Raw genomic sequence first — 12,850 nt, forward strand, 5'->3', positions numbered from 1 at the left:
CTCTCTCTCTCTCTCTCTTTCTGAGTTTGTGGGACTACTAGGCCTTGGTGTTGAGCATCTTCTTCTCTCCCTCTAGTTTCTGTTTCTGTGTAAACTGCTTCACACTAATGACCCGTTCACTAAACTGCTTCACACTAATGACCCGTTCACTAACACACTCTTCCTCCCTTTGTCTTCTCCTTCCTGTTTACTCTCTTCTCCCCTCCTCCCTCTGCTTTTCCTCCATCCATCTGTCTTGCCTGCTCCCCCTATCCTGCTCTGCCTCTGTTCTCTCGCTCTTTCTGCCCATGTCTCTCTCTCTCTCCTGTCTATCTGCTGCATCTAAGGAGCTGAAAGAGATTAGCTGGGATCAGGTAAGGAATGGAAGCACTGTATTAAATGGCATCAACATATAACACACTAATCACACTATTGTATGTGACCATTGAAAAACAAATGATTCATACAGAAAAGTACTATAAGTAATAGTCGAACTACAACTGAAACAAATGAGACACTAGTGAAGGAGTCCTCTTCTGCATCTCAGATCCTGGCCTATGGGGATATGAACCATGAGTGGGTGGGTAATGACTGGCTGCCCAGCCTGGGTCTGCCCCAGTACCGCTCCTACTTCATGGAGTCCCTGGTGGACGCCCGCATGCTGGACCACCTGACCAAGAAGGAGCTGAGGGGACAGCTCAAAATGGTGGACAGCTTCCATAGGTACGTATGGCCTGCTCTCGTCTGTCTGTCTCTCGCTCTCACTCTCTCTCTTTCTGTTGCTGTTATTAACCTCGGCACCTGGGTGGGTAGGCGTTTTCTGCCTCGAGGGGGTGGTGAAAAGCAAATAGACAAAATTCCAGTTTCTGCAAATGAACAATGAATTCTTCTTCTGCAACTGTTTTCCACTCCCACTTCACTCACTGCCTTTCCTTTTCTGTCCGTCATTCTTTCTCTCCCTTCCTCTGTTGACACACTAGCTCTCTCTCTGGTGTGTGAGTGTGTGTGTTCATGGCATGGGAAACGTGCAGGTGTTAAAGGATATGTTGAAAGATTTCCTGCTGTTGAGACACTCTCACTCTGCAGGTGTGTCTCCATGCCTTCTCAGGGTCAAAGACACCGGAGTGCTCAAATACTTTCTCTGAGTACAGGTGAGAGTCAGTCGCCATGCCCTCTATTAACCGCCTGACCTTTTGACCTCTCTTGACCTTTCTCAGGGTTAGTTTGCATTATGGCATAATGTGTCTGAAGCGCTTGAACTATGATCGCAAAGAGCTAGAGAGGAGGAGAGAAGACAGCCAGCACCAGAACAAAGGTGTGTTCCTCCTCTCTTACATTAAATCCTTTGTTCCAATTTAGTGCTTCTCATCCATCCATCCATCCATCCAACCATCCATCCATCCATCCAACCCTCCATTCAGTAACAATCAAAGCCTCGGTTGATGGTTAGTAGGATCAGGTGTTTCACTGCTTGGCTTGAGCAAAAGTCTGCACCCACATTGGCCCTGTCAGTGTAAGATCCAGTCACCCTGTGGGTTTCTTTGAGTGAGAATCAGGTGTTTTCTGACAGATGTCTTTGTTCCACTACCCCTCTGTGTAGATGTGATGGTGTGGTCCAACGAACGTGTGATGTGCTGGGTGCAGAACATCGGGCTGAAGGAGTACGCTGATAACCTGACGGAGAGCGGGGTCCATGGGGCCCTCCTGGCTCTGGACGACACCTTCGACTACACCGACTTGGCCCTGCTGCTGCAGATACCCAATCAGAACACACAGGTACACCCATCTAACCAATCAGAACACACAGGTACACCCATCTAACCAATCAGAACACACAGGTACACCCATCTAACCAATCAGAACACACAGGTACACCCATCTAACCAATCAGAACACACAAGTACACCCATCTAACCAATCAGAACACACAGGTACTCACGCATCTAACCAATCAGAACACACAGGTACTCACCCATCTAACCAATCAGAACAAACAGGTACTCACGCATCTAACGAATCAGAACACACAGGTACTCATGCATCTAACCAATCAGAACACACAGGTACTCACGCATCTAACCAATCAGAACACACATGTACTCACCCATCTAACCAATCAGAACACACAGGTACTCACCCATCTAACCAATCAGAACACACAAGTACACCCATCTAACCAATCAGAACACACAAGTACACCCATCTAACCAATCAGAACACACAGGTACACCCATCTAACCAATCAGAACACACAGGTACTCACGCATCTAACCAATCAGAACACACAGGTACTCACTCATCTAACCAATCAGAACACACAGGTACTCACCCATCTAACCAATCAGAACAAACAGGTACTCACGCATCTAACGAATCAGAACACACAGGTACTCACGCATCTAACCAATCAGAACACACAGGTACTCACGCATCTAACCAATCAGAACACACAGGTACTCACCCATCTAACCAATCAGAACACACAGGTACTCACGCATCTAACGAATCAGAACACACAGGTACTCACCCATCTAAACCAATCAGAACACACAGGTACTCATGCATCTAACCAATCAGAACACACAGGTACTCACGCATCTAACGAATCAGAACACACAGGTACTCACCCATCTAAACCAATCAGAATACACAGCCATGCACAAGCCTCACCCCACCCACTAATCAGAAGTGATTAAATGCCTTCCCCTGCTCAGATGTTGCATGCAACAACCGATGGTTGCTATAATATATGATGTGGTTAGCAGATACTTCAAAATAAAAGTTTATTGGTCACGTACACAGATTTGCAGATGTTATCGCAGGTGCAGCGAAATGCTTGACACACTTAAAATACCTATCCAGGCATTGTAATATATGTAATGTGTCAGCAACGCCTGGACAGAGAAACACGTCCATAAATTAGATTCTTACTGCACCTGTATCTCAGTAGCAGTGTCCCCAGGCTAACTGCTGGCTGGTAGATGACAGTTGTATCTCAGTAACAGTGTCCCCAGGCTAACTGCTGGCTGGTGGATGACAGTTGTATCTCAGTAACAGTGTCCCCAGGCTAACTGCTGGCTGGTAGATGACAGTTGTATCTCAGTAACAGTGTCCCCAGGCTAACTGCTGGCTGGTGGATGACAGTTGTATCTCAGTAGCAGTGTCCCCAGGCTAACTGCTGGCTGGTGGATGACAGTTGTATCTCAGTAACAGTGTCCCCAGGCTAACTGCTGGCTGGTGGATGACAGTTGTATCTCAGTAACAGTGTCCCCAGGCTAACTGCTGGCTGGTGGATGACAGTTGTATCTCAGTAACAGTGTCCCCAGGCTAACTGCTGGCTGGTATATGACAGTTGTATCTCAGTAGCAGTGTCCCCAGGCTAACTGCTGGCTGGTAGATGACAGTTGTATCTCAGTAACAGTGTCCCCAGGCTAACTGCTGGCTGGTGGATGACAGTTGTATCTCAGTAGCAGTGTCCCCAGGCTAACTGCTGGCTGGTATATGACAGTTGTATCTCAGTAGCAGTGTCCCCAGGCTAACTGCTGGCTGGTAGATGACAGTTATATCTCAGTAACAGTGTCCCCAGGCTAACTGCTGGCTGGTGGATGACAGTTGTATCTCAGTAACAGTGTCCCCAGGCTAACTGCTGGCTGGTAGATGACAGTTGTATCTCAGTAACAGTGTCCCCAGGCTAACTGCTGGCTGGTGGATGACAGTTGTATCTCAGTAACAGTGTCCCCAGGCTAACTGCTGGCTGGTGGATGACAGTTGTATCTCAGTAACAGTGTCCCCAGGCTAACTGCTGGCTGGTAGATGACAGTTGTATCTCAGTAACAGTGTCCCCAGGCTAACTGCTGGCTGGTGGATGACAGTTGTATCTCAGGCATGCAGGTGAAACTGATAGTAGTGTATATCAAATGAAGTGACTTGCCTGATTCTAATCTGTACTCCCCCCTCTCACATCTCTCCTCCAGGCCAGACAACTCCTAGAGAAGGAATACAACTCCCTCATCTCTATGGGAACAGAGAGAAGACCAGATGAGGTATTAAAGAACACAGTACGCTTAGTTCAGAAACTATGTGAAGACCGCATTTTCCACCTCATACAAGTAATTCTTTGTAGTTTGACAATGTTGACAGACATAACTTTTTTTTTCTTTCTCTCTCCCTCCCCCCTATTTTCTCTCCTCATTTCCCCCCTTCTCTCTACCCCCCCTCCATTAGGATGGGACTAAGACGTTCACCCGCTCCCCTTCCTGGAGGAAGATGTTCAGGGAGAAGGACCTTAGGGGGGTGACCTCGGACTCATCGGAGAACCTGCCTGCTAACTTCCGTGCCTCCGCCATCTCCACGCCCTCCGTGACCCTGAGAAAGGTTCAGAGTGACGGTGAGAAGGAAGACCTCTCCCCCTAACCTCTGACCCCTCCCTTTGGCCACACTCTCAGATTCCTATTTGTTACGCTTCTTACACCTCCAGGGCTATTCTTCTATTATCACTCTAAAGGTCACGCTTTGGACAATTTATGACCCCTTAAAACCCTGGATAACACATATTTACTATGGGCTAGTCATACTGATTTATTAATCGAGAAAAACAACTAAATTTGTCTTGAGGCGGTTTGTATGTTACTTAAGAGAAGAAATGTAAGACCAGTGTCACATGCGAGTATGTTCCGATGTACCCCATTCATAGAAGCTTACTAACTTTTGCGATTGATGATAGTATTTTCTGTCTGGGGAAGTTTTGTTAAAAGCCCTGACGCTTGCTCTAAACGTTAACACGCATCGCTTGCGGTACAATTTTGGAAACATAAGGAAATTGTCTTTCATATCAGCGAGAAATAATTTTCTAAAAACAAAAGGTTAAATTACTACACACATTTATAGGGTTCCCACACGGCCATATTTCCAATGTTACAGCACTTGACAGAGAAGACTAACTAGACTACCTGTGCTAATTAGCATTCGGCGTCTCAGAACAACTGTGTGTAAAAGGAAGACGGACGCCACAAACGTGTTGTCACTGAAAGATACTGTCGGCTCAACTGTTTTAAAACCAGTTAAAATAGTCTACAGTAAGTGTATATTTAGCATTTTGTGAAATAATTTTGATGTGACATGAAAGTAGAGGGCGTTGTGTTTCTAAAATCTTATCACAATTGAGAGTCAAATCACGTTTAGATGAAGTATTTTGCCTATAAATAGAACATGTAAGGTCCTAGGACTATAAGGAGTAACATTAGGCTCCTTTAGTCCATTATTGGGCTAGTTCCAACACTGATGGCATTAGCTTGGATATTCATATGCAAAACCTCCAGTGGCTCGCTCCTACAGGACACAGCAGGTTCAGAGGGCAAGACTACCACAATTTCCTCCTCCCACAACTTTATAATAGTACATCATGGAAAAGTTCTATGCTATTTAGTCGTTATTTTGATAATGTTTCTCTCCTTCTCTCTTAGTGAACTCTGGGCCTCGCGGTGAGGCAGCCTCAGTCAGGACATACTCTTGCTGAAAGACACGGAGGTGAGAAGCACTCAACCCACACATTAAACACACACGTAGCTAGTTAGAGTTCTCTCATGGTTTGATTTGCAACAAAACCTTCAGGCATGCCAGATAGCTTGCATGTGTGCATATTGAAGTGGTTTGACTTGTTTTCAAGCTACATTGTTTGTTGTAGTGCTGTGTTCTGAGCTTTGGTTATATCATTGTTTGTTTGTGAGGTCTTTAGCGGTGGGCTTGGTTCATTGGTTGGTGGGGATTTGGTTTGAGTGAAGTCAGGAGGACAGTGGTGTGTATGAGTAATCCTGTGTTTCTCCTCAGGGCCATGGTGACTGGATCACGACTGGACTGCCCTCCTCTCATTCATTCACAGGAGGGGAAAGCAGCAGAGAAGCAATGAATATATACATTTATTAAATATAAATCTATTGGTCTGACCATTCTGCAATAACAGAGATAAAGAAGAAATGAAGAAGATGGAGAAACAACAAAGGGAAAAGGACATGAAGAATGTATGAAATATTGAGAGGATATATACTGTACGTACATGGATAGAAGGGTAGGATGAGGCAGGGCGACTGTTTTATCTCTCTCTTTGTTCTGTCTCAATATGTGACTGTGCGATGTGGAGTTGTGTGCTGAGGAGGAGGAAACTGATATCCAATGTCACCCATTGAACTCTCTATCTGTTAGCTTCTATGGTGCTGTCAGGGGTTCTCCTAAGTTGGTTAGAGTGCTGCAGTAAAACCATGTCCCCATTCAGGCCGCCATCTTGGCTCCAGCCACATCAGAGGGGCAGCAAGCCGCTCCTCTACTCATGGGTTATCCATTGGCACCTTGAAAGCTGAGAGGCACTAGGCTCTAGTGTAAGCTCTTTTGAATGGAATCTATTGTGGAGATCAAAGGCCGGGCCACAGCAGCAAGGATACGATGGGATGGGGGGCCACAGCAGCAAGGATGGGATGGGGGTCCACAGCAGCGGGGATATGATGGGATGGGGGGCTACAGCAGTGAGGATACGATGGGATGGGGGGCCACAGCAGCGAGGATACGATGGGATGGGGGGGCCACAGCAGCGGGGATACGATGGGATGGAGGGCCACACAGGCATTGTGTTAAATGGCTGTGATGTCATTTAGTCATTTGTAGGTATCCACTAAAGCCAGTTAAATTAGAGTGGGGGGACATGTTGTTGAGGCCAGGTTACATACTGCAGGTCTAGTACAAAGCCCAGGGTAATGGCTTTCTAGATGTGGTGGACTTTACGGCTCTCATCATCAGCTCAGGTTCATTGGGTGCCCCTGAAAGACGAGGGGAAAGATGGAGGTGTGACGAAGGCGAGATAAGAAAGACGAGGGGAAAGATGGAGGTGTGACGAAGGCGAGATAAAACAGTCAAAGTGACCAGAAGAAAAGAGGATGGAGACGATTCATTTACTGCACGCAAGCCATAACAGAAACCAAGAGAGGAAGGATGATAAGCAGATCCAGGAAGAGAGAAGAAGAGACCGTTGGAAGTCAAGAAAAACCTTTAGCTTCTGTGTTACGATGCATGTCAAACAACCAAGATGACAACGAAGTCAACTTTGGGGGGTGAAGATGATACACATATATCTGTAGAAATCATCTAACCTATGAGGATGAAAGCCTGGGGAACAATTTGTAAAATGTGTGTATTTTTAATTTAATTTTTTATGTTTTTATGATAACTATATTTATTTTCGTTATGTATGTATGTATTGAATAATTGTATGTACATGTTCATTTAATACTTAATTCTTACTAATTTAATTTGACCTAATTTGAAAAGTAAATATGAAACATTAAAAATGGTCATTAAAATATGCTACTGTATGTGTACATTTTGAAAACAAATTGCGTTATGATTGGAAAAAAAATATGAATGATGAAGATAATACAAATTGAAAATAACACCTGCAAAAAAAACAGTAATGAAGATGATGGTGATAAAAAGACAAAATAAAGTGGACTCGTGGTACTACACATCCCAATGTGTGTGTTCTCACTTTGTGTACCTGGGGTTGGCACGTGTGTAGACAACAGGAGAGTGTGTAAGGGGAGGAGAGGCAGTGGTTTGTGTATTTGTGAGAAGCATGTTCAGCATGTATATACTGTATGTGTATATGACAGAAAGAGACAACACATACCGATAGATCACACCATTGACACTTGCCGGAAGACCATTATGCATAAAAATCATGATAAAATAAGTTGTAATAGTTTATCTTTTACTTATGGAATAAGAAACAGGCCTTTACAATATACATACATGTATTACAAAAAGCCAGATGTATAAATATGTTGTACTGCATATACTATAGAGGGCAGAGTTCAAACTGAGGCGAATGGAATTCTTCAATCATCTAATGATCTAACTACAGGGAAAGATAGAGATAAAATGCTTCTGTGGTTGTCACACTGCTGCATGGTTTCTATTGGTCACTCAAATGTTCTGATCACATATGATTGGCTACACTGTAAATGGATTGTTGCTCTCATGACAACAGTATGGGCATCATGATGACACCCAGCATTATGCTCACAGTATACATGGCTCAATTCTCCTCTCTATCTTACTATTAAAGCACTCCGTGATAATGTTCTCTGTGAGACTTCACAAAGGAGGACTGGGGATGGTCAGTGCTCAGTATGGAGTGTTGAGCAGTATCAGGCTTAATCACTAGGTGCTGCCAGTCTCTTCCTCTCCCATACAGAGCAGAGGCTGGAATCATGTAACAACAACAAACCTATCATTCCACATACCTTTCTCTATAAATATACATACTTTCATACATAAAAGCATACTGTTCACATATTGTACACATATATAAAGAAATATATTAATTTAAAACTCATGCTTACATACAGTATTACTCAGCAATACCATGTATGATATGAAAACAATTATGAAACAAACAGTACTTTTCTAAAATCACTATTTTGATATGATAGTTTTCCCTAAGTTGTAGTGTTGAGGTTTTATTGTTTTAGTGTAGTCACTCTCACTGAGCCCGTGATGGGTGGAGGGGTTGTCTCGCCTACACTCTTTAAAAAAAGTGATATCTAGAACCTAAGGGTTCTTTGGCTGTCCCCATAGGAGAACCCTTTGAAGAACCCATTTTGGTTCCAGGTAGAACCCTTTCCACAGAGGGTTCTACATAGAACCTCAAAAAGGGTTCTACCTAGAACCAAAAACAGCCAAAGAACCCTTTTGGAACCCTTTTTTGTAAGAGTGCAGCTATCACAAGAAGAATGCACTAATGTAAGTCGCTCTGGATAAGAGGCACCCTGGCCTATAAAGTAACACCTACTGTCTCGTTGACATTACATCCAATGTCCCAAACATGATCTGTGTTAACATTTCTTCCACATTATCCTCTCCACCTTTCCTCCATCTCCTGCCCTCACTCCCTTCCTCTGTTTTTCCTGGTTACTCTGGACAGTAGGACACACACGCAGGACGAGTTGATGCGGACCCACCTCCAGCCCTGCAGACCAATGTTGTCAACAGTGAGGGCTCGGACATATGTGTCCTTGGCCTTACACTGACTCACCCACTGCCTGATGTCCACGCCCCGGCAGCTGGCCCCGGACACACCTACGGCCCCTGTCACTGTGCCCGCTGCCGAGGCCCCTGCCCCCCCTGCCTCCCGCTGCGGCCCACCACCCCTCTGCTGCCCCTCCTGGCGGCAGCGAGTCTCATAGAAGTACTGCTTAAGCGCCCCCTTGACTGTCTTGATCTCTGGCACGATGTTGACTGTCTTACCCTTATCGTCGATGACCGTCGTCTTGTCCGTTACCCACACGCTCTCCGGCTCGCACACCGGCATCTCACCCCGCCTGGTGTGGGACAAGTGCGAGCGCTTGTGCCTGGGGGCGGGGCGAGGGGGCTCCCTGGCCCCCCTGAGAGTGTCCTCCCAGCTCAGCGGCACACTCCTGTCCGTCTCTCTGTCCCCATGACCCTCCATGTGTCCGTCTGCGTCCGACACTTCCTCCTCCTCCTCCTGCTTGTCCTCTCCTTCTATGGGCAACATGCCTGACTCCAGCATGAGGAGGAGGGGCGGGTGCTCTGGAGGAGAGGCAGAGAAAAGGACCCGCGGGTGTGCATCTAAAAACAGCAGCTCTTGTTTCTCCTTTACACCTCCCAGCCCCTGACCCAGCCCTAACCCTAGTCCTACTTCCATTCCTTCCTCTGACAGATCCGGACCTTTCCCAGCCCCTGCCCCAGGCCCACCCTTCCTCCCGTCCTCTCCCCTGTTATCACTGCTCTCTGTCCTAGCCCCTGCTCTCTGCGGGGTCCTCTGACTGGAGGGATCTGGCCCTGTTTTACTGTGGTGTCCAGCATTAGTGGAAGGTTTGTAAGTTTCCACCACATACATGTTGGGAGGTCTGAGATCCTGTTCATCGGTCCTGGGGTCTAGAGAGTGATGATGGTTTTCCTTCTGAGCCATGTCTCTAAAGCTGCTGTCATCACCAGCTCTGCTGCTGTCTGTTTTATAGTCCCCTAGTACATAGTTCTCCTGGGAGGGGTAGTCCTGATGACTGCTGCTATTGGTGCTCCTGAGTTTTCCTCCATCAGTGTTAGAATATTTATTTAAACCAACGCTGTTCGTGTTTTCTGTATGAAAATTGCTTTTTGGCAGATAACTTTGTTGTTTTCGCTTCCCTTTCAAAGTTTGCACCTCCTCTTTAATTATGGACGGGTTATTGTAGTCTTTCTTGACACCCGTCACACTGAGGTGTTTTGTTCTGTCTGCTCTTCCAGAATCAGCAGTCACATTGTAGTCCTTGAGTGAGGCATTACTGTGGGAGTTGTAGTCCACAGAGGCCTGAGGAGCTGGAAGTGTGGAGTAAGATCCGGGGGAGCGACTGGAAGAGTCATCAATGTCCTCTGTGTGGTTGTCCAGGCTACTGCCAGGCTCCGTCATCGCAGCAACAGTACTGGTCACAGGGCTGTGAGGGAAGGGCAGGGCCGAGGCGATCACCATGGCAACCAGGGGAAGCCAGTGCATCACTCCCAACACGTATCAACTGAGGATGGAGAGACGGGTATGGGGAGAGAGAGAGAGAGAGGAGAGAGAAAGAGAAATGGGGTTAAAACAGTGTTCAATACAGTAAATGTGGAACTCTCATGAAAAGGTAAAACAAGCCTTTTTACTGGTGCTAACCTGTAGCTTAACTGTTAACTCTAGAAGTGTAGAGGTAGCTTTATAATCTTAGCAGAACTCATGGAAAATGGGGAAAATTGCAGAAAGCTCAATTTATCCATGTGAGGAGACTGTGGAACAATGGACATGCAGCAGAACAGATCCCCTGCCTGCCCGGTTGGCTGCCCGGTTGTTGGCCTTCAAATGGAGCCTCTATAATCCTGCTATGTGTGTAGAATGTGGGTCATACATCTCACAGCCAAAGGAAATTAATTACAACTCAAGCAGTCATAATGAGGCCTTAGGGTTTCGAAATGCTTTTTTCCATTTTTAAGGGCGTAAAACATCATATGTTTGTAGTTGCAGTTGGTCCTCTGTGCACAATCTGTGGTTGTGTGAGAAGTAGGCCCTTTGGTCAATTCTATAAACACATTTGGTTTGGTGCATTTCAGTTTGCAAAAACATACATGTGCATACGAGTAAATACGTAAGCTTGATCCAATAAATGTTTTGCCTTGTGGCAGAAAATAAGGAATTTCCCAGTAATAACTGAACTAATCACTTAATTGTTGTTGTGACAGATGCTGAACTTAAACATTTTTTAAACATTAAAAAAGTGAAACCAGAAATACTCGAAGAACAGTTTTTCTTCTCAAAAGCTCCAGAAAATCCTAGCACTTGGCCAATTCTCTGAAAGTTTACATCACAACCTCCTTTGAACACAATGATGATTGATGAGTGATACCAGAGAAACCTTTAACCGCTTCCCTAGTACTTCCAGAGAAGCTAAACACCTTCTTCGCCCGCTTTGAGGATAACACAGTGCCACCGACGGGGCCTGCTACCAAGGACTGTGGGCTCTCCTTCTCCGTGCCCAATTTGAGTAAGACTTTTAAGCGTGTTAACCCTTGCAAGGCTGCCTGCCCAGACCGCATCCTAAGCCGCGTCCTCAGAGCATGTGCAGACCAGCTGGCTGGAGTGTTTACGGACATATTCAAACTCTCCCTATCCCATTCTGCTGTCCCCACTTCCTTCAAGACCATTGTTCCTGTACCCAAGAAAGCAAAGGTAACTGAACTAAATGACTATCGCCCTGTAGCACTCGCTTCTGTCATCATGAAGTGCTTTGAGAAACTAGTCAAGGATCATATCACTTCTACCTTCCATCCATCGCACTGCCCTATCCCATCTGGACAAGAGGAATACCTACGTAAGAATGCTGTTCATTGACTATAGCTCAGCATTCAACACCATAGTACCCTCCAAGCTCATCATTAAGCTTAGGGCCCCCAGGTTTGAAGGTAGGAAACAACACCTCCACTTCGCTGATCCTCAACACAGGGGCCCCACAAGGGTGTGTGCTCAGCCCCCTCCTATACTCCATGTTCACACATGACTGCGTGGCCACGCACGCCTCCAACTCAATCATCAAGTTTGCAGACGACACAACAGTAGTAGGACTGATTACCAACAATGACGAGACAACCTACAGTGAGGAGGTGAGGGCCCTGGGAGTGTGTTGCCAGGAAAATAACCTCTCACGTAACGTCAACAAAACAAAGCTGATTGTGGACTTTAGGAAACAGCAGCGGGAGCACCACCCTATCCACATTGACGGGACCGCAGTGGAGAAGGTGGAAAGCTTCAAGTTCCTCGGCGTACACGTCACTGACAAACTGAAATGGTCCACCCACACAGACATTGTAGTGAAGAAGGCGCAACAGCGCCTCTTCAACCTCAGGAGGCTGAAGAAATTTGGCTTGATACCTAAAACCCTCACAAACTTTTACAGATGCATCCTGTCGGGCTGTATCACCACCTGGTACGGCAACTGCACCGCACGCAACCGCAGGGCTCTTCAGAGGGTGGTGCGGTCTGCCCAACGCATCACCAGGAGCAAACTATCATCCAGAAGGCGAGCTCAGTACAGGTGCATCAAAGCTGGGACCGAGAGACTGAAAAACAGCTTCTATCTCAAGGCCATCAGACTGTTAAATACTGTAGCCATCAGTAGCACCTTAGAGGCTGCTGCCCTATATACATAGACTTGAAATCCCTGGCCACTTTAATAAGGGAACACCGGTCACTTTAATAATGTTTACATATTGCATTACTCATCTCATATGTATATACTGTATTATATTCTATTATGCTGTATCTTAGTCTATGCTGCTCCGACATTGCTTGTCCAAATATTTA

General features: G+C 46.0%; 2 protein-coding genes across 5 annotated transcripts in view; one reads left to right on the forward strand and one right to left on the reverse strand.

Annotated features, from left to right (window-relative positions):
• LOC129824972 (liprin-alpha-3-like) overlaps nucleotides 1-7,489 on the forward strand; it is a 32,430-nt gene extending 24,941 nt beyond the window's left edge. For 3 of the 4 annotated variants that reach the window (XM_055884601.1, XM_055884581.1, XM_055884592.1), the window contains exons 25-32: nucleotides 327-353; nucleotides 527-702; nucleotides 1,197-1,294; nucleotides 1,580-1,755; nucleotides 3,954-4,022; nucleotides 4,204-4,366; nucleotides 5,442-5,505; nucleotides 5,806-7,489. In XM_055884601.1, coding sequence (XP_055740576.1) covers nucleotides 327-353; nucleotides 527-702; nucleotides 1,197-1,294; nucleotides 1,580-1,755; nucleotides 3,954-4,022; nucleotides 4,204-4,366; nucleotides 5,442-5,494 — 762 coding nt within the window. In that variant the 3' untranslated portion in view covers nucleotides 5,495-5,505; nucleotides 5,806-7,489. The remainder of the gene's footprint in view (nucleotides 1-326; nucleotides 354-526; nucleotides 703-1,196; nucleotides 1,295-1,579; nucleotides 1,756-3,953; nucleotides 4,023-4,203; nucleotides 4,367-5,441; nucleotides 5,506-5,805) is intronic. The other variant, XR_008754815.1, reaches the window with a different exon arrangement.
• A 255-nt stretch (nucleotides 7,490-7,744) lies between these two features.
• On the reverse strand, nucleotides 7,745-10,530 carry LOC129869101 (uncharacterized). The gene has a single exon (XM_055943610.1). The coding sequence runs from the start codon at nucleotides 10,514-10,516 to the stop codon at nucleotides 8,909-8,911; it is 1,608 nt and encodes a 535-aa protein (XP_055799585.1). The 5' UTR covers nucleotides 10,517-10,530; the 3' UTR covers nucleotides 7,745-8,908.
• Nucleotides 10,531-12,850: the final 2,320 nt, after the last annotated feature.

Source organism: Salvelinus fontinalis, chromosome 2 (assembly GCF_029448725.1).
Source record: "Salvelinus fontinalis isolate EN_2023a chromosome 2, ASM2944872v1, whole genome shotgun sequence".
NCBI classification, from domain to species: domain Eukaryota; kingdom Metazoa; phylum Chordata; class Actinopteri; order Salmoniformes; family Salmonidae; genus Salvelinus; species Salvelinus fontinalis.

Bases quoted from the DNA above. Each gene is read 5' to 3' on its own strand.
- LOC129869101 (XM_055943610.1), bottom strand. From the start codon at position 10,516: ATGCACTGGCTTCCCCTGGTTGCCATGGTGATCGCCTCGGCCCTGCCC.